The 22,029-nt window shown below is 52.5% G+C and overlaps 1 protein-coding gene across 1 annotated transcript in view; it reads left to right on the forward strand.

Annotated features, from left to right (window-relative positions):
* Window positions 1-22,029, forward strand: part of PTH1R (parathyroid hormone 1 receptor) — a 341,607-nt gene that overhangs the window by 242,891 nt on the left and 76,687 nt on the right. Inside the window, exon 4 of the mRNA XM_075315851.1 lies at window positions 5,374-5,492. Within this exon, the coding sequence (XP_075171966.1) occupies window positions 5,374-5,492 (119 nt within the window). The remainder of the gene's footprint in view (window positions 1-5,373; window positions 5,493-22,029) is intronic.

Raw genomic sequence — 22,029 nt, forward strand, 5'->3', positions numbered from 1 at the left:
GCCTCTGTCCTGTACGGCCGGTGTAGTGGCCTCTGTCCTGTACGGACGGTGTCGTGGCCTCTGTCTTGTATGGCCGGTGTCGTGGCCTCTGTCCTGTACGGCCGGTGTAGTGGCCTCTGTCCTGTACGGCCGGTGTCATGACCTCTGTCCTGTACGGCTGGTGTCGTGGCCTCTGTCCTGTACGGCTGGTGTCGTGGCCTCTGTCCTGTACGGCCAGTGTCCTGGCCTCTGTCCTGTACGGCCGGTGTCGTTGCCTCTGTCCTGTACGGCCGGTGTCGTGGCCTCTGTCCTGTATGGCCGGTGTCGTGGCCTCTGTCCTGTACGGCTGGTGTCGTGGCCTCTGTCCTGTACGGCTGTTATCGTGGCCTCTGTCCTGTACGGCCGGTGTACTGGCCTCTGTTCTGTACGGACGGTGTTGTGGCCTCTGTCCTGTATGGCCGGTGTCGTGGCCTCTGTCCTCTACGGCCGGTGTCGCGGCCTCTGTCCTGTACGGCCGGTGTCGTGGCCTCTGTCCTGTACGGCCGGTGTCGCGGCCTCTGTCCTGTACGGCCGGTGCCATGGCCTCTGTCCTGTACGGCCGGTGTCGTGGCCTCTGTCCTGTACGGCCGGTGTTGTGGCCTCTGTCCTGTACGGCCGGTGTCGTGGCCTCTGTCCTGTACGGCCGGTGTCGTGGCCTCTGTCCTGTACGGCTGGTGTCGTGGCCTCTGTCCTGTATGGCCAGTGTCGTGGCCTCTGTCCTGTACGGCTGGTGTCGTGGCCTCTGTCCTGTACGGCTGGTGTCGTGGCCTCTGTCCTGTACGGCTGTTATCGTGGCCTCTGTCCTGTACGGCCGGTGTACTGGCCTCTGTGCTGTACGGACGGCGTCGTGGCCTCTGTCCTGTATGGCCGGTGTCGTGGCCTCTGTCCTGTATGGCCGGTGTCGTGGCCTCTGTCCTCTACGGCCGGTGTCGTGGCCTCTGTCCTCTACGGCCGGTGTCGTGGCCTCTGTCCTGTACGGCCGGTGTCGTGGCCTCAGTCCTGTACGGCCGGTGTCGCGGCCTATGTCCTGTACGGCCGGTGCCGCGGCCTCTGTCCTGTACGGCCGGTGCCGTGGCCTCTGTCCTGTACGGCCGGTGTCGTGGCCTCTGTCCTGTACGGCCGGTGTCGTGGCCTCTGTCCTGTACGGCCGGTGTCGTGGCCTCTGTCCTGTGCACATAGATTCCTTGTATTAACGATTGTTACTTTGTTTCAACCTCAGAAGTAAACGATGTAACAGCAGAAGTTGTGAATCGGTCAGTCTGGAGCTTCCATGATCAGAATACATTGTAGTGCCCGCAGTGTTACATGTAATGCCTCCTCACCATAGTGCTGCGAGTGCTCTATACACTGTAGTGCCCGCAGTGTTACATGTAATGCCTCCTCACCATAGTGCTGCGAGTGCTCTATACACTGTAGTGCCCGCAGTGTTACATGTAATGCCTCCTCACCATAGTGCTGCGAGTGCTCTATACACTGTAGTGCCCGCAGTGTTACATGTAATGCCTCCTCACCATAGTGCTGCGAGTGCTCTATACACTGTAGTGCCCGCAGTGTTACATGTAATGTCTCCTCGCCATAGTGCTGCGAGTGCTCTATACACTGTAGTGCCCGCAGTGTTACATGTAATGCCTCCTCGCCATAGTGCTGCGAGTGCTCTATACATTGTAGTGCCCGCAGTGTTACATGTAATGCCTCCTCACCATAGTGCTGCGAGTGCTCCTTACACTGTAGTGCCCGCAGTGTTACATGTAATGCCTCCTAACCATAGTGCTGCGAGTGCTCTATACACTGTAGTGCCCGCAGTGTTACATGTAATGCCTCCTCACCATAGTGCTGCGAGTGCTCTATACACTGTAGTGCCCGTAGTGTTACATGTAATGCCTCCTCACCATAGTGCTGCGAGTGCTCTATACACTGTAGTGCCCGTAGTGTTACATGTAATGCCTCCTCAGCATAGTGCTGCGAGTGCTCTATACACTGTAGTGCCCGCAGTGTTACATGTAATGCCTCCTCGCCATAGTGCTGCGAGTGCTCTATACATTGTAGTGCCCGCAGTGTTACATGTAATGCCTCCTCACCATAGTGCTGCGAGTGCTCTATACACTGTAGTGCCCGTAGTGTTACATGTAATGCCTCCTCACCATAGTGCTGCGAGTGCTCTATACACTGTAGTGCCCGCAGTGTTACATGTAATGCCTCCTCGCCATAGTGCTGCGAGTGCTCTATTCACTGTAGTGCCCGTAGTGTTACATGTAATGCCTCCTCACCATAGTGCTGCGAGTGCTCTATACATTGTAGTGCCCGCAGTGTTACATGTAATACCTCCTCACCATAGTGCTGCGAGTGCTCTATACACTGTAGTGCCCGTAGTGTTACATGTAATGCCTCCTCACCATAGTGCTGCGAGTGCTCTATACACTGTAGTACCCGCAGTGTTACATGTAATGCCTCCTTACCATAGTGCTGCGAGTGCTCTATACACTGTAGTGCCCGCAGTGTTACATGTAATGCCTCCTCACCATAGTGCTGCGAGTGCTCTATACACTGTAGTGCCCGCAGTGTTACATGTAATGCCTCCTCACCATAGTGCTGCGAGTGCTCTATACATTGTAATGCCCGCAGTGTTACATGTAATGCCTCCTCAGCATAGTGCTGCGAGTGCTCTATACACTGTAGTGCCCATAGTGTTACATGTAATGCCTCCTCACCATAGTGCTGCGAGTGCTCTATACACTGTAGTGCCCATAGTGTTACATATATGCCTCCTCACCATAGTGCTGCGAGTGCTCTATACACTGTAGTGCCCGTAGTGTTACATGTAATGTCTCCTCGCCATAGTGCTGCGAGTGCTCTATACACTGTAGTGCCCACAGTGTTACATGTAATGCCTCTTCACCATAGTGCTGCGAGTGCTCTATACACTGTAGTGCCCGTAGTGTTACATGTAATGTCTCCTCGCCATAGTGCTGCGAGTGCTCTATACACTGTAGTGCCCGCAGTGTTACATGTAATGCCTCTTCACCATAGTGCTGCGAGTGCTCTATACACTGTAGTGCCCGTAGTGTTACATGTAATGCCTCCTCAGCATAGTGCTGCGAGTGCTCTATACACTGTAGTGCCCATAGTGTTACATATATGCCTCCTCAGCATAGTGCTGCGAGTGCTCTATACACTGTAGTGCCCGCAGTGTTACATGTAATGTCTCCTCGCCATAGTGCTGCGAGTGCTCTATACACTGTAGTGCCCGTAGTGTTACATGTAATGCCTCCTCACCATAGTGCTGCGAGTGCTTTATACACTGTAGTGCCCGCAGTGTTACATGTAATGCCTCCTCACCATAGTGCTGCGAGTGCTCTATACACTGTAGTGCCCATAGTGTTACATATATGCCTCCTCACCATAGTGCTGCAAGTGCTCCATACATTGTAGTGCCCGTAGTGTTACATGTAATGTCTCCTCACCATAGTGCTGCGAGTGCTCTATACACTGTAGTGCCCGCAGTGTTACATGTAATGTCTCCTCACCATAGTGCTGCGAGTGTTCTATACACTGTAGTGCCCATAGTGTTACATATATGCCTCCTCACCATAGTGCTGCGAGTGCTCTATACACTGTAGTGCCCGCAGTGTTACATGTAATGCCTCCTCACCATAGTGCTGCGAGTGCTCCATACATTGTAGTGCCCATAGTGTTACATATATGCCTCCTCACCATAGTGCTGTGAGTGCTCCATACATTGTAGTGCCCATAGTGTTACATATATGCCTCCTCACCATAGTGCTGCGAGTGCTCTATACACTGTAGTGCCCGCAGTGTTACATGTAATGCCTCCTCACCATAGTGCTGCGAGTGCTCTATACACTGTAGTGCCCGCAGTGTTACATGTAATGCCTCCTCACCATAGTGCTGCGAGTGCTCTATACACTGTAGTGCCCGTAGTGTTACATATATGCCTCCTCACCATAGTGCTGCGAGTGCTCCATACATTGTAGTGCCCGCAGTGTTACATGTAATGCCTCCTCACCATAGTGCTGCGAGTGCTCTATACACTGTAGTGCCCGCAGTGTTACATGTAATGCCTCCTCACCATAGTGCTGCGAGTGCTCTATACACTGTAGTGCCCGTAGTGTTACATATATGTCTCCTCACCATAGTGCTGCGAGTGCTCCATACATTGTAGTGCCCGCAGTGTTACATGTAATGCCTCCTCACCATAGTGCTGCGAGTGCTCTATACATTGTAGTGCCCATAATGTTACATGTAATGCCTCCTCAGCATAGTGCTGCGAGTGCTCTATACACTGTAGTGCCCGTAGTGTTACATATATGCCTCCTCAGCATAGTGCTGCGAGTGCTCTATACACTGTAGTGCCCGTAGTGTTACATGTAATGCCTCCTCAGCATAGTGCTGCGAGTGCTCTATACACTGTAGTGCCCATAGTGTTACATATAATGCCTCCTCACCATAGTGCTGCGAGTGCTCTATACACTGTAGTGCCCATAGTGTTACATGTAATGCCTCCTCACCATAGTGCTGCGAGTGCTCTATACACTGTAGTGCCCGCAGTGTTACATGTAATGCCTCCTCACCATAGTGCTGCGAGTGCTCTATACACTGTAGTGCCCGCAGTATTACATGTAATGCCTCCTCACCATAGTGCTGCGAGTGCTCTATACACTGTAGTGCCCGCAGTGTTACATGTAATGTCTCCTCGCCATAGTGCTGCGAGTGCTCTATACACTGTAGTGCCCGTAGTGTTACATATATGCCTCCTCAGCATAGTGCTGCGAGTGCTCTATACACTGTAGTGCCCGCAGTGTTACATGTAATGCCTCCTCACCATAGTGCTGCGAGTGCTCTATACATTGTAGTGCCCGCAGTGTTACATGTAATGCCTCCTCACCATAGTGCTGCGAGTGCTCTATACACTGTAGTGCCCGTAGTGTTACATATATGCCTCCTCACCATAGTGCTGCGAGTGCTCCATACATTGTAGTGCCCGTAGTGTTACATATATGCCTCCTCAGCATAGTGCTGCGAGTGCTCCATACATTGTAGTGCCCGCAGTGTCCATCTCATAGTGATTCATATTACAAGCCTCACAGTAATGCCACGTGTTACTACCTAATAGTAATGCCCATAGTACAGACACCAGAGATCATCTTCTCTGTATAGTGGCACACCGGGGAGAGGGGCCACGTCGCAGGATGGAGGGAAGTCACCGTGATGGTGTTTGGTGTTTTCTGATGATCTGTGGAGCCACAACTGACCAGCGCTGTGTATAGGAAATGTAGAGCATCTGCTGCAATGTGTCAGTGACAGAAGACAGCAACGTGTATTATCTCGTCCCTGCAGGCCACGCTTATCGCCGGTGTGACATGAACGGCAGCTGGGAGCTGGTGCTGGGAAATAACCGCACATGGGCCAATTACACCGAGTGCGCAAAGTTCCTGTCCAACGAGACCAGAGAAAGGGTAAGAAGAGAAATGTCTCATCCTTTATCCGTACTATACAGCGTCAAGGATTCACAGCATTTTACAGATATCATCGCTGTCCCCATCGGGGCTCACAATCGTATACTGAACACAAATATCAACACAAGGCAGATGCTTTTCTCCCATTTTTCATGAGCTGAACTCTAAGATCTAAGACCGTTTCTATGTACAGAAGGCCCTTTTCTCTCAAATATTGTTCACAAATGTGTCTACAGGGGGGTTTACATGAAACGACATCGCTAACGAGATGTCTCTGGGGTCACAGATTCTGTGATGCACATCCGGCCTCATTAGCGACGTCGTTGCGTGTGAAACTCAGGAACGACCGTTAACGAACAAAAATACTCACCTAATTGTTGATCGTTGACGCATCGTTCTAATCTCAAATATCGTTGCTCCAGCGTGTACCATGTTGTTCTTCGTTCCTGCGGCAGCGCACATCTCTGTGTGTGACACCGCAGGAGCGACAAACATCTCCTTACCTGAGGCCGCCGGCAATGCGGAAGGAAGAAAGTGGGCGGGATGTTACAGCCGCTCATCTCCGCCCCTCCGCTTCTATTGGGCGGCCGCTGTGACGCCGCACGAACCGCCCCCTTAGAAAGGAGGCGGTTCACTGGCCAGAGCGACGTCGCTAGGCAGGTAAGTAGTGTGACGGGTGTTAGCGATGTTGTGCGCCACGGGTAGTGATTTGCCCGTGACGCACAACCAACAGAGGCGGGTGCGCTCGCTAGCGATGTCGCTGCGTGTAAAGCAGCCTTAAGTCTGTGTTAGTGAGCGCTTCTCCCCTGCGGAGATAATCCATCCACCTTACCGGTGTGACATATCAAGATGCTGATTAGACAGCATGATTATTACACAGGTGTGCCCTAGGCTTACCAACATGATTACACAGGTGTGCCATAGGTTGCCCACCATGATTATGTGTCATGCTGATCAATTTTCTTTATTATCCTTTTTATTTTATGTAATTGTATACGCTGTACAGTTTTGTTATCCTTTGTACCATCATATTATATATTTTTAAAGACACTGCCTATTTTTGAATTAAATATATAAAATGTAATATCTTCGTTCCTCTTTCTCTATAAACAACATCCCCAAAGCCATGGGCTATCTCTCAGGGCTGTCCAATCAGACTGTAAAGCGATTGCTTGGGGTAGCTGGTAGTTTCTTTAGTTATTGTGGAGTTGGCAGTGACTGTGCTGAGATATATATTCATGTGTCTGAATCGGTTGTATACGTCCTATACCCTCAATCTGAGCTGCTCAATAATCGGCCTAGTAGTGGAGACAGCCGCATCCTCCTCCATTAATTGTCCTGAGAAGAGAGAGACATAGACCCACAGTCCCCAGAACCCGGCTCACCCCGAGAGGAGTGTGACTGAGTGCCTACCCATCGGAACCTCTGATGGTGAGGATGGACTTGTCTGATGATAGGCACCAGGTACCAGTCCACGGCAGCTCCTGGTTGTCGCTCTCCACCATGGTCAGCATTATTAATCAAAGACTCAGCGTCCCTGATCTCTGCTGCGACCTCTGATAATCACTGATACAAATTCATTAAGTTTCTGCACAGAATAATAATGGAGATTTGGATAGTCCATCCATCCATCCATCCATCTATCCGTCCATCCAACTACCCACCCATCATCCATCCATTTACCCACCCATCCATCCATCTATCCATCTATCCAACTACCCACCCATCCATCCATCCATTTACCCACCCATCCATCCATCTATCCATCTATCCAACTACCCACCCATCCATCCATCCATTTACCCACCCACCCATCCATCCATCTATCCGTCCATCCAACTACCCACCCATCCATCCATCCATCCATCCATCTATCCGTCCATCTAACTACCCACCCATCCATCCATCCATTTACCCACCCACCCATCCATCCATCCATCTATCCGTCCATCCAACTACCCACCCATCCATCCATCCATCCATCCATCTATCCGTCCATCCATCCATCCATCCATCCATATACCCACCCATCCATCCATCTATCCATCCATCCATCCATCCATCTACCCACCCATCCACCCATCCATCTATCCATCCACCCATCCATCTATCCATCCATCTATCCATCCACCCATCCATCTATCCATCCACCCATCCATCTATCCATCCACCCATCCATCTATCCATCCATCTATCCATCCATCCATCCATCTATCCGTCCATTCATCTGTCCATCCATCCATTTATCCATCCATCTATCCGTCCATTCATCTGTCCATCCATCCATCTATCCATCCATCTGTCCATCCATCCATCTATCCATCCATCTATCCATCCATCCATCTATCTGTCCATTCATCTGTCCATCCATCTATCCATCCATCCATCCATCTATCCATCCACCCATCCATCCATCTATCCGTCCATTCATCTGTCCATCCATCTATCCATCCATCCATCCATCCATCTATCTGTCCATTCATCTGTCCATCCATCTATCCATCCATCCATCCATCTATCCATCCACCCATCCATCCATCTATCCGTCCATTCATCCATCTATCCATCCACCCATCCATCCATCTATCCGTCCATTCATGTCCATCCATCCATCTATCCATCTATCCATCCATCCATCCATCCATCCATCCAACCATCCATCTATTATGTGAGATTCCTTTGTTTGGGGCTGTCGGATGCTTTTCTTCTCGCTCGTTTCTTTCTTCTTTGCTGATACATTTCTTGATTGTTTAATAATTCAGTTTTCTTTGTGATATCTTGGATGTAGCTGGTGGATATTTTCACTTTTCCTGTCTCAGACTTTATGTCGCGGATGTTTCTGCTGCATAATTCAGGTCTCATCATCAGATCGGAGCGTCTCATCATCAGATCGGAGCGTCTCATCATCAGATCGGAGCGTCTCATCATCGGATCGGAGCGTCTCATCATCAGATCGGAGCGTCTCATCATCAGATCGGAGCGTCTCATCATCAGATCGGAGCGTCTCATCATCGGATCGGAGCGTCTCATCATCAGATCGGAGCATCTCATCATCAGATCGGAGCATCTCATCATCAGATCGGAGCATCTCATCATCAGATCGGAGCGTCTCATCATTACATTGGAGTGTCTCATCATCAGATCGGAGCGTCTCATCATCAGATCGGAGCGTCTCATCATCAGATCGGAGCATCTCATCATCAGATCGGAGCGTCTCATCATCAGATCGGAGCGTCTCATCATCAGATCGGAGCGTCTCATCATCAGATCGGAGCGTCTCATCATCAGATCGGAGCGTCTCATCATCACATCGGAGCGTCTCATCATCACATCGGAGCGTCTCATCATCGGATCGGAGCGTCTCATCATCGGATCGGAGCGTCTCATCATCGGATCGGAGCGTCTCATCATCACATCGGAGCGTCTCATCATCAGATCGGAGCGTCTCATCATCAGATCGGAGCGTCTCATCATCAGATCGGAGCGTCTCATCATCACATCGGAGCGTCTCATCATCGTATCGGAGCGTCTCATCATCGGATCGGAGCGTCTCATCATCGGATCGGAGCGTCTCATCATCAGATCGGAGCGTCTCATCATCAGATCGGAGCGTCTCATCATCAGATCGGAGCGTCTCATCATCAGATCGGAGCGTCTCATCATCAGATCGGAGCGTCTCATCATCAGATCGGAGCGTCTCATCATCAGATCGGAGCGTCTCATCATCAGATCGGAGTGTCTCATCATCGGATCGGAGCGTCTCATCATCAGATCGGGGCGTCTCATCATCAGATCGGAGTGTCTCATCATCACATCGGAGCGTCTCATCATCAGATCGGAGCGTCTCATCATCGGATCGGAGCGTCTCATCATCAGATCGGAGCGTCTCATCATCAGATCGGAGCGTCTCATCATCAGATCGGAGTGTCTCATCACCAGATCGGAGCGTCTCATCAACAGATCGGAGCGTCTCATCATCAGATCGGAGCGTCTCATCATCGGATCGGAGCGTCTCATCATCAGATCGGAGCGTCTCATCGTCAGATCGGAGCGTCTCCTCATCAGATCGGAGCGTCTCATCATCACATCGGAGCGTCTCCTCATCAGATCGGAGCGTCTCATCATCAGATCGGAGCGTCTCATCATCAGATCGGAGCATCTCATCATCAGATCGGAGCGTCTCATCATCAGATCGGAGCGTCTCCTCATCGGATCGGAGCGTCTCATCATCACATCGGAGCGTCTCCTCATCAGATCGGAGCGTCTCATCATCAGATCGGAGCGTCTCATCATCGGATCGGAGCGTCTCATCATCACATCGGAGCGTCTCCTCATCAGATCGGAGTGTCTCATCATCGGATCGGAGCGTCTCATCATCAGATCGGAGCGTCTCATCATCAGATCGGAGTGTCTCATCATCGGATCGGAGCGTCTCATCATCAGATCGGAGCGTCTCATCATCAGATCGGAGCGTCTCATCATCACATCGGAGCGTCTCCTCATCAGATCGGAGCGTCTCATCATCAGATCGGAGCATCTCATCGTCAGATCGGAGCGTCTCCTCATCAGATCGGAGCGTCTCATCATCAGATCGGAGCGTCTCATCATCAGATCGGAGCGTCTCATCATCAGATCGGAGCGTCTCATCGTCAGATCGGAGCGTCTCCTCATCAGATCGGAGCGTCTCATCATCACATCGGAGCGTCTCCTCATCAGATCGGAGCGTCTCCTCATCAGATCGGAGTGTCTCATCATCACATCGGAGCGTCTCCTCATCAGATCGGAGCGTCTCATCATCAGATCGGAGCGTCTCATCGTCAGATCGGAGCGTCTCCTCATCAGATCGGAGCGTCTCATCATCAGATCGGAGCGTCTCATCATCAGATCGGAGCGTCTCATCATCAGATCGGAGCGTCTCATCGTCAGATCGGAGCGTCTCATCATCACATCGGAGCGTCTCCTCATCAGATCGGAGCGTCTCCTCATCAGATCGGAGTGTCTCATCATCACATCGGAGCGTCTCCTCATCAGATCGGAGCGTCTCATCATCACATCGGAGCGTCTCATCATCAGATCGGAGCGTCTCATCATCAGATCGGAGCGTCTCATCATCAGATCGGAGCGTCTCATCATCACATCGGAGCGTCTCATCATCGGATCGGAGCGTCTCATCATCGGATCGGAGCGTCTCATCATCGGATCGGAGCGTCTCATCATCAGATCGGAGCGTCTCATCATCAGATCGGAGCGTCTCATCATCAGATCGGAGCGTCTCATCATCGGATCGGAGCGTCTCATCATCACATCGGAGCGTCTCCTCATCAGATCGGAGCGTCTCATCATCAGATCGGGGCGTCTCATCATCGGATCGGAGTGTCTCATCATCAGATCGGGGCGTCTCATCATCAGATCGGAGCGTCTCATCATCAGATCGGAGCATCTCATCGTCAGATCGGAGCGTCTCCTCATCAGATCGGAGCGTCTCATCATCAGATCGGAGCGTCTCATCATCAGATCGGAGCGTCTCATCATCAGATCGGAGCGTCTCATCGTCAGATCGGAGCGTCTCCTCATCAGATCGGAGCGTCTCATCATCACATCGGAGCGTCTCCTCATCAGATCGGAGCGTCTCCTCATCAGATCGGAGTGTCTCATCATCACATCGGAGCGTCTCCTCATCAGATCGGAGCGTCTCATCATCAGATCGGAGCGTCTCATCATCAGATCAGAGCGTCTCATCATCAGATCGGGGCGTCTCATCATCAGATCGGAGCGTCTCATCATCGGATCGGAGCGTCTCATCATCAGATCGGAGCGTCTCATCATCAGATCGGAGTGTCTCATCATCGGATCGGAGCATCTCATCATCAGATCGGAGCGTCTCATCATCAGATCGGAGCGTCTCATCGTCAGATCGGAGCGTCTCCTCATCAGATCGGAGCGTCTCATCATCAGATCGGAGCGTCTCCTCATCAGATCGGAGCGTCTCATCAGATCGGAGCGTCTCATCAGATCGGAGCGTCTCATCATCAGATCGGAGCGTCTCATCATCAGATCGGAGCGTCTCATCATCAGATCGGAGCGTCTCATCATCAGATCGGAGCGTCTCATCATCAGATCGGAGCGTCTCATCATCAGATCGGAGCGTCTCATCATCACATCGGAGCATCTCATCATCGGATCGGAGCGTCTCATCATCAGATCGGAGCGTCTCATCATCAGATCGGAGCGTCTCATCATCAGATCGGAGCGTCTCATCATCAGATCGGAGCGTCTCCTCATCAGATCGGAGCGTCTCATCATCACATCGGAGCGTCTCCTCATCAGATCGGAGCGTCTCATCATCAGATCGGAGCGTCTCATCATCAGATCGGAGCATCTCATCATCAGATCGGAGCGTCTCATCATCAGATCGGAGCGTCTCCTCATCGGATCGGAGCGTCTCATCATCAGATCGGAGCATCTCATCGTCAGATCGGAGCGTCTCCTCATCAGATCGGAGCGTCTCATCATCAGATCGGAGCGTCTCATCATCAGATCGGAGCATCTCATCATCAGATCGGAGCGTCTCATCATCAGATCGGAGCGTCTCATCGTCAGATCGGAGCGTCTCCTCATCAGATCGGAGCGTCTGATCATCACATCGGAGCGTCTCCTCATCAGATCGGAGCGTCTCCTCATCAGATCGGAGTGTCTCATCATCACATCGGAGCGTCTCCTCATCAGATCGGAGCGTCTCATCATCAGATCGGAGCGTCTCATCATCAGATCGGAGCATCTCATCATCAGATCGGGACGTCTCATCATCAGATCGGAGCGTCTCATCATCGGATCGGAGCGTCTCATCATCAGATCGGAGCGTCTCATCATCAGATCGGAGTGTCTCATCATCGGATCGGAGCGTCTCATCATCAGATCGGAGCGTCTCATCATCAGATCGGAGCGTCTCATCGTCAGATCGGAGCGTCTCCTCATCAGATCGGAGCGTCTCATCATCAGATCGGAGCGTCTCCTCATCAGATCGGAGCGTCTCATCAGATCGGAGCGTCTCATCAGATCGGAGCGTCTCATCATCAGATAGGAGCGTCTCATCATCGGATCGGAGCGTCTCATCATCACATCGGAGCGTCTCCTCATCAGATCGGAGCGTCTCATCATCAGATCGGGGCGTCTCATCATCGGATCGGAGTGTCTCATCATCAGATCGGGGCGTCTCATCATCAGATCGGAGCGTCTCATCATCAGATCGGAGCATCTCATCGTCAGATCGGAGCGTCTCCTCATCAGATCGGAGCGTCTCATCATCAGATCGGAGCGTCTCATCATCAGATCGGAGCGTCTCATCATCAGATCGGAGCGTCTCATCGTCAGATCGGAGCGTCTCCTCATCAGATCGGAGCGTCTCATCATCACATCGGAGCGTCTCCTCATCAGATCGGAGCGTCTCCTCATCAGATCGGAGTGTCTCATCATCACATCGGAGCGTCTCCTCATCAGATCGGAGCGTCTCATCATCAGATCGGAGCGTCTCATCATCAGATCAGAGCGTCTCATCATCAGATCGGGGCGTCTCATCATCAGATCGGAGCGTCTCATCATCGGATCGGAGCGTCTCATCATCAGATCGGAGCGTCTCATCATCAGATCGGAGTGTCTCATCATCGGATCGGAGCATCTCATCATCAGATCGGAGCGTCTCATCATCAGATCGGAGCGTCTCATCGTCAGATCGGAGCGTCTCCTCATCAGATCGGAGCGTCTCATCATCAGATCGGAGCGTCTCCTCATCAGATCGGAGCGTCTCATCAGATCGGAGCGTCTCATCAGATCGGAGCGTCTCATCATCAGATCGGAGCGTCTCATCATCAGATCGGAGCGTCTCATCATCAGATCGGAGCGTCTCATCATCAGATCGGAGCGTCTCATCATCAGATCGGAGCATCTCATCATCAGATCGGAGCATCTCATCATCGGATCGGAGCGTCTCATCATCAGATCGGAGCGTCTCATCATCAGATCGGAGCGTCTCATCATCAGATCGGAGCGTCTCATCATCAGATCGGAGCGTCTCCTCATCAGATCGGAGCGTCTCATCATCACATCGGAGCGTCTCCTCATCAGATCGGAGCGTCTCATCATCAGATCGGAGCGTCTCATCATCAGATCGGAGCATCTCATCATCAGATCGGAGCGTCTCATCATCAGATCGGAGCGTCTCCTCATCGGATCGGAGCGTCTCATCATCAGATCGGAGCATCTCATCGTCAGATCGGAGCGTCTCCTCATCAGATCGGAGCGTCTCATCATCAGATCGGAGCGTCTCATCATCAGATCGGAGCATCTCATCATCAGATCGGAGCGTCTCATCATCAGATCGGAGCGTCTCATCGTCAGATCGGAGCGTCTCCTCATCAGATCGGAGCGTCTGATCATCACATCGGAGCGTCTCCTCATCAGATCGGAGCGTCTCCTCATCAGATCGGAGTGTCTCATCATCACATCGGAGCGTCTCCTCATCAGATCGGAGCGTCTCATCATCAGATCGGAGCGTCTCATCATCAGATCGGAGCATCTCATCATCAGATCGGGACGTCTCATCATCAGATCGGAGCGTCTCATCATCGGATCGGAGCGTCTCATCATCAGATCGGAGCGTCTCATCATCAGATCGGAGTGTCTCATCATCGGATCGGAGCGTCTCATCATCAGATCGGAGCGTCTCATCATCAGATCGGAGCGTCTCATCGTCAGATCGGAGCGTCTCCTCATCAGATCGGAGCGTCTCATCATCAGATCGGAGCGTCTCCTCATCAGATCGGAGCGTCTCATCAGATCGGAGCGTCTCATCAGATCGGAGCGTCTCATCATCAGATAGGAGCGTCTCATCATCAGATCGGAGCGTCTCATCATCAGATCGGAGCGTCTCATCATCACATCGGAGCATCTCATCATCGGATCGGAGCGTCTCATCATCAGATCGGAGCGTCTCATCATCAGATCGGAGCGTCTCATCATCAGATCGGAGCGTCTCATCATCAGATCGGAGCGTCTCATCATCACATCGGAGCATCTCCTCATCAGATCGGAGCGTCTCATCATCAGATCGGAGCGTCTCATCATCAGATCGGAGTGTCTCATCATCAGATCGGAGCATCTCATCGTCAGATCGGAGCGTCTCATCATCAGATCGGAGCGTCTCATCATCGGATCGGAGCGTCTCATCATCAGATCGGAGCATCTCATCATCAGATCGGAGCGTCTCATCATCAGATCGGAGCATCTCATCATCAGATCGGAGCGTCTCATCATCAGATCGGAGCGTCTCATCGTCAGATCGGAGCGTCTCCTCATCAGATCGGAGCGTCTCATCATCACATCGGAGCGTCTCCTCATCAGATCGGAGCGTCTCCTCATCAGATCGGAGTGTCTCATCATCACATCGGAGCGTCTCCTCATCAGATCGGAGCGTCTCATCATCAGATCGGAGCGTCTCATCATCAGATCGGAGCATCTCATCATCAGATCGGGACGTCTCATCATCAGATCGGAGCGTCTCATCATCAGATCGGAGCGTCTCATCATCGGATCGGAGCGTCTCATCATCAGATCGGAGCGTCTCATCATCAGATCGGAGTGTCTCATCATCGGATCGGAGCGTCTCATCATCAGATCGGAGCGTCTCATCATCAGATCGGAGCGTCTCATCGTCAGATCGGAGCGTCTCCTCATCAGATCGGAGCGTCTCATCATCAGATCGGAGCGTCTCCTCATCAGATCGGAGCGTCTCATCAGATCGGAGCGTCTCATCAGATCGGAGCGTCTCATCATCAGATAGGAGCGTCTCATCATCAGATCGGAGCGTCTCATCATCAGATCGGAGCGTCTCATCATCAGATCGGAGCGTCTCATCATCAGATCGGAGCGTCTCCTCATCGGATCGGAGCGTCTCATCATCAGATCGGAGCGTCTCATCATCAGATCGGAGCGTCTCATCATCACATCGGAGCGTCTCCTCATCAGATCGGAGCGTCTCATCATCAGATCGGAGCGTCTCATCATCAGATCGGAGCATCTCATCATCAGATCGGAGTGTCTCATCATCAGATCGGAGCGTCTCCTCATCGGATCGGAGCGTCTCATCATCAGATCGGAGCATCTCATCGTCAGATCGGAGCGTCTCCTCATCAGATCGGAGCGTCTCATCATCAGATCGGAGCGTCTCATCATCAGATCGGAGCATCTCATCATCAGATCGGAGCGTCTCATCATCAGATCGGAGCGTCTCATCGTCAGATCGGAGCGTCTCCTCATCAGATCGGAGCGTCTCATCATCACATCGGAGCGTCTCCTCATCAGATCGGAGCGTCTCCTCATCAGATCGGAGTGTCTCATCATCACATCGGAGCGTCTCCTCATCAGATCGGAGCGTCTCATCATCAGATCGGAGCGTCTCATCATCAGATCGGAGCATCTCATCATCAGATCGGGACGTCTCATCATCAGATCGGAGCGTCTCATCATCGGATCGGAGCGTCTCATCATCAGATCGGAGCGTCTCATCATCAGATCGGAGTGTCTCATCATCGGATCGGAGCGTCTCATCATCAGATCGGAGCGTCTCATCATCAGATCGGAGCGTCTCATCGTCAGATCGGAGCGTCTCCTCATCAGATCGGAGCGTCTCATCATCAGATCGGAGCGTCTCATCAGATCGGAGCGTCTCATCAGATCGGAGCGTCTCATCATCAGATAGGAGCGTCTCATCATCAGATCGGAGCGTCTCATCATCAGATCGGAGCGTCTCATCATCAGATCGGAGCGTCTCATCGTCAGATCGGAGCGTCTCCTCATCAGATCGGAGCGTCTCATCATCAGATCGGAGCGTCTCCTCATCAGATCGGAGCGTCTCATCAGATCGGAGCGTCTCATCAGATCGGAGCGTCTCATCAGATCGGAGCGTCTCATCATCAGATAGGAGCGTCTCATCATCAGATCGGAGCGTCTCATCATCAGATCGGAGCGTCTCATCATCAGATCGGAGCGTCTCATCGTCAGATCGGAGCGTCTCCTCATCAGATCGGAGCGTCTCATCATCAGATCGGAGCGTCTCCTCATCAGATCGGAGCGTCTCATCAGATCGGAGCGTCTCATCAGATTGGAGCGTCTCATCATCAGATCGGGGCGTCTCATCATCACATCGGAGCGTCTCATCATCGGATCGGAGCGTCTCATCATCAGATAGGAGCGTCTCATCATCAGATCGGAGCGTCTCATCATCAGATCGGAGCGTCTCATCATCACATCGGAGCATCTCATCATCGGATCGGAGCGTCTCATCATCAGATCGGAGCGTCTCATCATCAGATCGGAGCGTCTCATCATCAGATCGGAGCGTCTCATCATCAGATCGGAGCGTCTCATCATCAGATCGGAGCGTCTCATCATCAGATCGGAGCGTGTCATCATCAGATCGGAGCGTCTCATCATCGGATCGGAGCGTGTCATCATCAGATCGGAGCGTCTCATCATCGGATCGGAGCGTCTCATCATCAGATCGGAGCGTCTCATCATCAGATCGGAGCGTCTCATCATCGGATCGGAGCGTCTCATCATCGGATCGGAGCGTCTCATCGTCAGATCGGAGCGTCTCATCATCGGATCGGAGCGTCTCATCATCGGATCGGAGCATCTCATCATCAGATCGGAGCGTCTCATCATCACATCGGAGCGTCTCATCATCGGATCGGAGCGTCTCATCATCAGATCGGAGCGTCTCATCATCACATCGGAGCGTCTCATCATCACATCGGAGCGTCTCATCATCGGATCGGAGCGTCTCATCGTCAGATCGGAGCGTCTCATCATCGGATCGGAGCGTCTCATCATCGGATCGGAGCGTCTCATCATCGGATCGGAGCGTCTCATCATCAGATCGGAGCGTCTCATCATCGGATCGGAGCGTCTCATCATCGGATCGGAGCGTCTCATCATCGGATCGGAGCGTCTCATCATCAGATCGGAGCGTCTCATCATCGGATCGGAGCGTCTCATCATCGGATCGGAGCGTCTCATCATCAGATCGGAGCGTCTCATCATCACATCGGAGCGTCTCATCATCACATCGGAGCGTCTCATCATCGGATCGGAGCGTCTCATCGTCAGATCGGAGCGTCTCATCATCGGATCGGAGCGTCTCATCATCGGATCGGAGCGTCTCATCATCGGATCGGAGCGTCTCATCATCAGATCGGAGCGTCTCATCATCGGATCGGAGCATCTCATCATCAGATCGGAGCGTCTCATCATCGGATCGGAGCGTCTCATCATCGGATCGGAGCGTCTCATCATCGGATCGGAGCGTCTCATCATCAGATCGGAGCGTCTCATCATCGGATCGGAGCATCTCATCATCAGATCGGAGCGTCTCATCATCGGATCGGAGCGTCTCATCATCAGATCGGAGCGTCTCATCATCAGATCGGAGCGTCTCATCATCAGATCGGAGCGTCTCATCATCAGATCGGAGCGTCTCATCATCAGATCGGAGCGTCTCATCATCAGATCGGAGCGTCTCATCATCAGATCGGAGCGTCTCATCATCAGATCGGAGCGTCTCATCATCAGATCGGAGCGTCTCATCATCAGATCGGGGCGTCTCATCATCAGATCGGAGCGTCTCATCATCAGATCGGAGCGACTCATCATCACATCGGAGCGTCTCATCATCGGATCGGAGCGTCTCATCGTCAGATCGGAGCGTCTCACCATCGGATCGGAGCGTCTCATCATCGGATCGGAGCGTCTCATCATCAGATCGGAGCGTCTCATCATCAGATCGGAGCGTCTCATCATCAGATCGGAGCGTCTCATCATCACATCGGAGCGTCTCATCGTCAGATCGGAGCGTCTCATCATCAGATCGGAGCGTCTCATCATCAGATCGGAGCGTCTCATCATCAGATCGGAGCGTCTCATCATCAGATCGGAGCGTCTCATCGTCAGATCGGAGCGTCTCATCATCAGATCGGAGCGTCTCATCATCAGATCGGAGCGTCTCATCATCAGATCGGAGCGTCTCATCATCGGATCGGAGCGTCTCATCATCGGATCGGAGCGTCTCATCATCAGATCGGAGCGTCTCATCATCAGATCGGAGCGTCTCATCATCAGATCGGAGCGTCTCATCATCAGATCGGAGCGTCTCATCATCACATCGGAGCGTCTCATCATCACATCGGAGCGTCTCATCATCGGATCGGAGCGTCTCATCATCAGATCGGAGCGTCTCATCATCGGATCGGAGCGTCTCATCATCAGATCGGAGCGTCTCATCATCAGATCGGAGCGTCTCATCATCACATCGGAGCGTCTCATCATCAGATCGGAGCGTCTCATCATCAGATCGGAGCGTCTCATCATCACATCGGAGCGTCTCATCATCACATCGGAGCGTCTCATCATCGGATCGGAGCGTCTCATCATCAGATCGGAGCGTCTCATCATCAGATCGGAGCGTCTCATCATCAGATCGGAGCGTCTCATCATCAGATCGGAGCGTCTCATCATCAGATCGGAGCGTCTCATCATCAGATCGGAGCGTCTCATCATCAGATCGGAGCGTCTCATCATCAGATCGGAGCGTCTCCTCATCAGATCGGAGCGTCTCATCAGATCGGAGCGTCTCATCAACAGATCGGAGCGTCTCATCATCAGATCGGAGCGTCTCATCATCAGATCGGAGCGTCTCATCATCACATCGGAGCGTCTCATCATCGGATCGGAGTGTCTCATCATCAGATCGGAGTGTCTCATCATCGGATCGGAGTGTCTCATCATCGGATCGGAGCGTCTCATCATCGGATCGGAGCGTCTCATCGTCAGATCGGAGCGTCTCATCATCGGATCGGAGCGTCTCATCATCGGATCGGAGCATCTCATCATCAGATCGGAGCGTCTCATCATCACATCGGAGCGTCTCATCATCGGATCGGAGCGTCTCATCATCAGATTGGAGCGTCTCATCATCACATCGGAGCGTCTCATCATCACATCGGAGCGTCTCATCATCGGATCGGAGCGTCTCATCGTCAGATCGGAGCGTCTCATCATCGGATCGGAGCGTCTCATCATCGGATCGGAGCGTCTCATCATCGGATCGGAGCGTCTCATCATCGGATCGGAGTGTCTCATCATCAGATCGGAGCGTCTCATCATCGGATCGGAGCATCTCATCATCAGATCGGAGCGTCTCATCATCGGATCGGAGCGTCTCATCATCGGATCGGAGCGTCTCATCATCGGATCGGAGCGTCTCATCATCAGATCGGAGCGTCTCATCATCGGATCGGAGCGTCTCATCATCAGATCGGAGCGTCTCATCATCAGATCGGAGCGTCTCATCATCAGATCGGGGCGTCTCATCATCAGATCGGAGCGTCTCATCATCACATCGGAGCGTCTCATCATCGGATCGGAGCGTCTCATCATCGGATCGGAGCGTCTCATCATCAGATCGGAGTGTCTCATCATCAGATCGGAGCGTCTCATCATCGGATCGGAGCATCTCATCATCAGATCGGAGCGTCTCATCATCGGATCGGAGCGTCTCATCATCGGATCGGAGCGTCTCATCATCGGATCGGAGCGTCTCATCATCAGATCGGAGCGTCTCATCATCGGATCGGAGCGTCTCATCATCAGATCGGAGCGTCTCATCATCAGATCGGAGCGTCTCATCATCAGATCGGGGCGTCTCATCATCAGATCGGAGCGTCTCATCATCACATCGGAGCGTCTCCTCATCAGATCGGAGCGTCTCATCATCACATCGGAGCGTCTCATCATCGGATCGGAGCGTCTCATCGTCAGATCGGAGCGTCTCATCATCAGATCGGAGCGTCTCATCATCAGATCGGGGCGTCTCATCATCAGATCGGAGCATCTCATCATCACATCGGAGCGTCTCATCATCAGATCGGAGCGTCTCATCATCACATCGGAGCGTCTCATCATCGGATCGGAGCGTCTCATCGTCAGATCGGAGCGTCTCATCATCGGATCGGAGCGTCTCATCATCGGATCGGAGCGTCTCATCATCAGATCGGAGTGTCTCATCATCGGATCGGAGCGTCTCATCATCAGATCGGAGCGTCTCATCATCACATCGGAGCGTCTCATCGTCAGATCGGAGCGTCTCATCATCAGATCGGAGCGTCTCATCATCAGATCGGAGCGTCTCATCATCAGATCGGAGCGTCTCATCATCACATCGGAGCGTCTCATCATCGGATCGGAGCGTCTCATCGTCAGATCGGAGCGTCTCATCATCAGATCGGAGCGTCTCATCATCAGATCGGGGCGTCTCATCATCAGATCGGAGCATCTCATCATCACATCGGAGCGTCTCATCATCAGATCGGAGCGTCTCATCATCAGATCGGAGCATCTCATCGTCAGATCGGAGCGTCTCATCATCGGATCGGAGCGTCTCATCGTCAGATCGGAGCGTCTCATCATCGGATCGGAGCGTCTCATCATCGGATCGGAGCGTCTCATCATCAGATCGGAGTGTCTCATCATCGGATCGGAGCGTCTCATCATCAGATCGGAGCGTCTCATCATCAGATCGGAGCGTCTCATCATCAGATCGGAGCGTCTCATCATCAGATCGGAGCGTCTCATCATCGGATCGGAGCGTCTCATCATCGGATCGGAGCGTCTCATCATCGGATCGGAGCGTCTCATCATCAGATCGGAGCGTCTCATCATCAGATCGGAGCGTCTCATCATCAGATCGGAGCGTCTCATCATCAGATCGGAGCGTCTCATCATCAGATCGGAGCGTCTCATCATCAGATCGGAGCGTCTCATCATCAGATCGGAGCGTTTCATCATCAGATCGGAGCGTCTCATCATCGGATCGGAGCGTCTCATCATCAGATCGGAGCGTCTCCTCATCAGATCGGAGCGTCTCATCATCGGATCGGAGCGTCTCATCATCGGATCGGAGCGTCTCATCATCGGATCGGAGCGTCTCATCATCACATCGGAGCGTCTCATCATCGGATCGGAGCGTCTCATCATCAGATCGGAGCGTCTCATCATCAGATCGGAGCGTCTCATCATCAGATCGGAGCGTCTCATCAGATCGGAGCGTCTCATCATCAGATCGGAGCGTCTCCTCATCAGATCGGAGCGTCTCATCATCAGATCGGAGCGTCTCATCATCAGATCGGAGCGTCTCATCATCACATCGGAGCATCTCATCATCAGATCGGAGCGTCTCATCATCAGATCGGAGCGTCTCATCATCAGATCAGGGTGTCTCATCATCAGATCGGAGCGTCTCATCATCAGATCGGAGCGTCTCATCATCAGATCGGAGTGTCTCCTCATCAGATCGGAGCGTCTCATCATCAGATCAGGGTGTCTCATCATCAGATCGGAGCGTCTCATCATCAGATCGGAGCGTCTCATCATCAGATCGGAGCGTCTCATCATCAGATCGGAGCGTCTCATCATCAGATCGGAGTGTCTC

Source organism: Anomaloglossus baeobatrachus, chromosome 6 (genome assembly GCF_048569485.1).
Source record: "Anomaloglossus baeobatrachus isolate aAnoBae1 chromosome 6, aAnoBae1.hap1, whole genome shotgun sequence".
NCBI lineage: Eukaryota > Metazoa > Chordata > Amphibia > Anura > Aromobatidae > Anomaloglossus > Anomaloglossus baeobatrachus.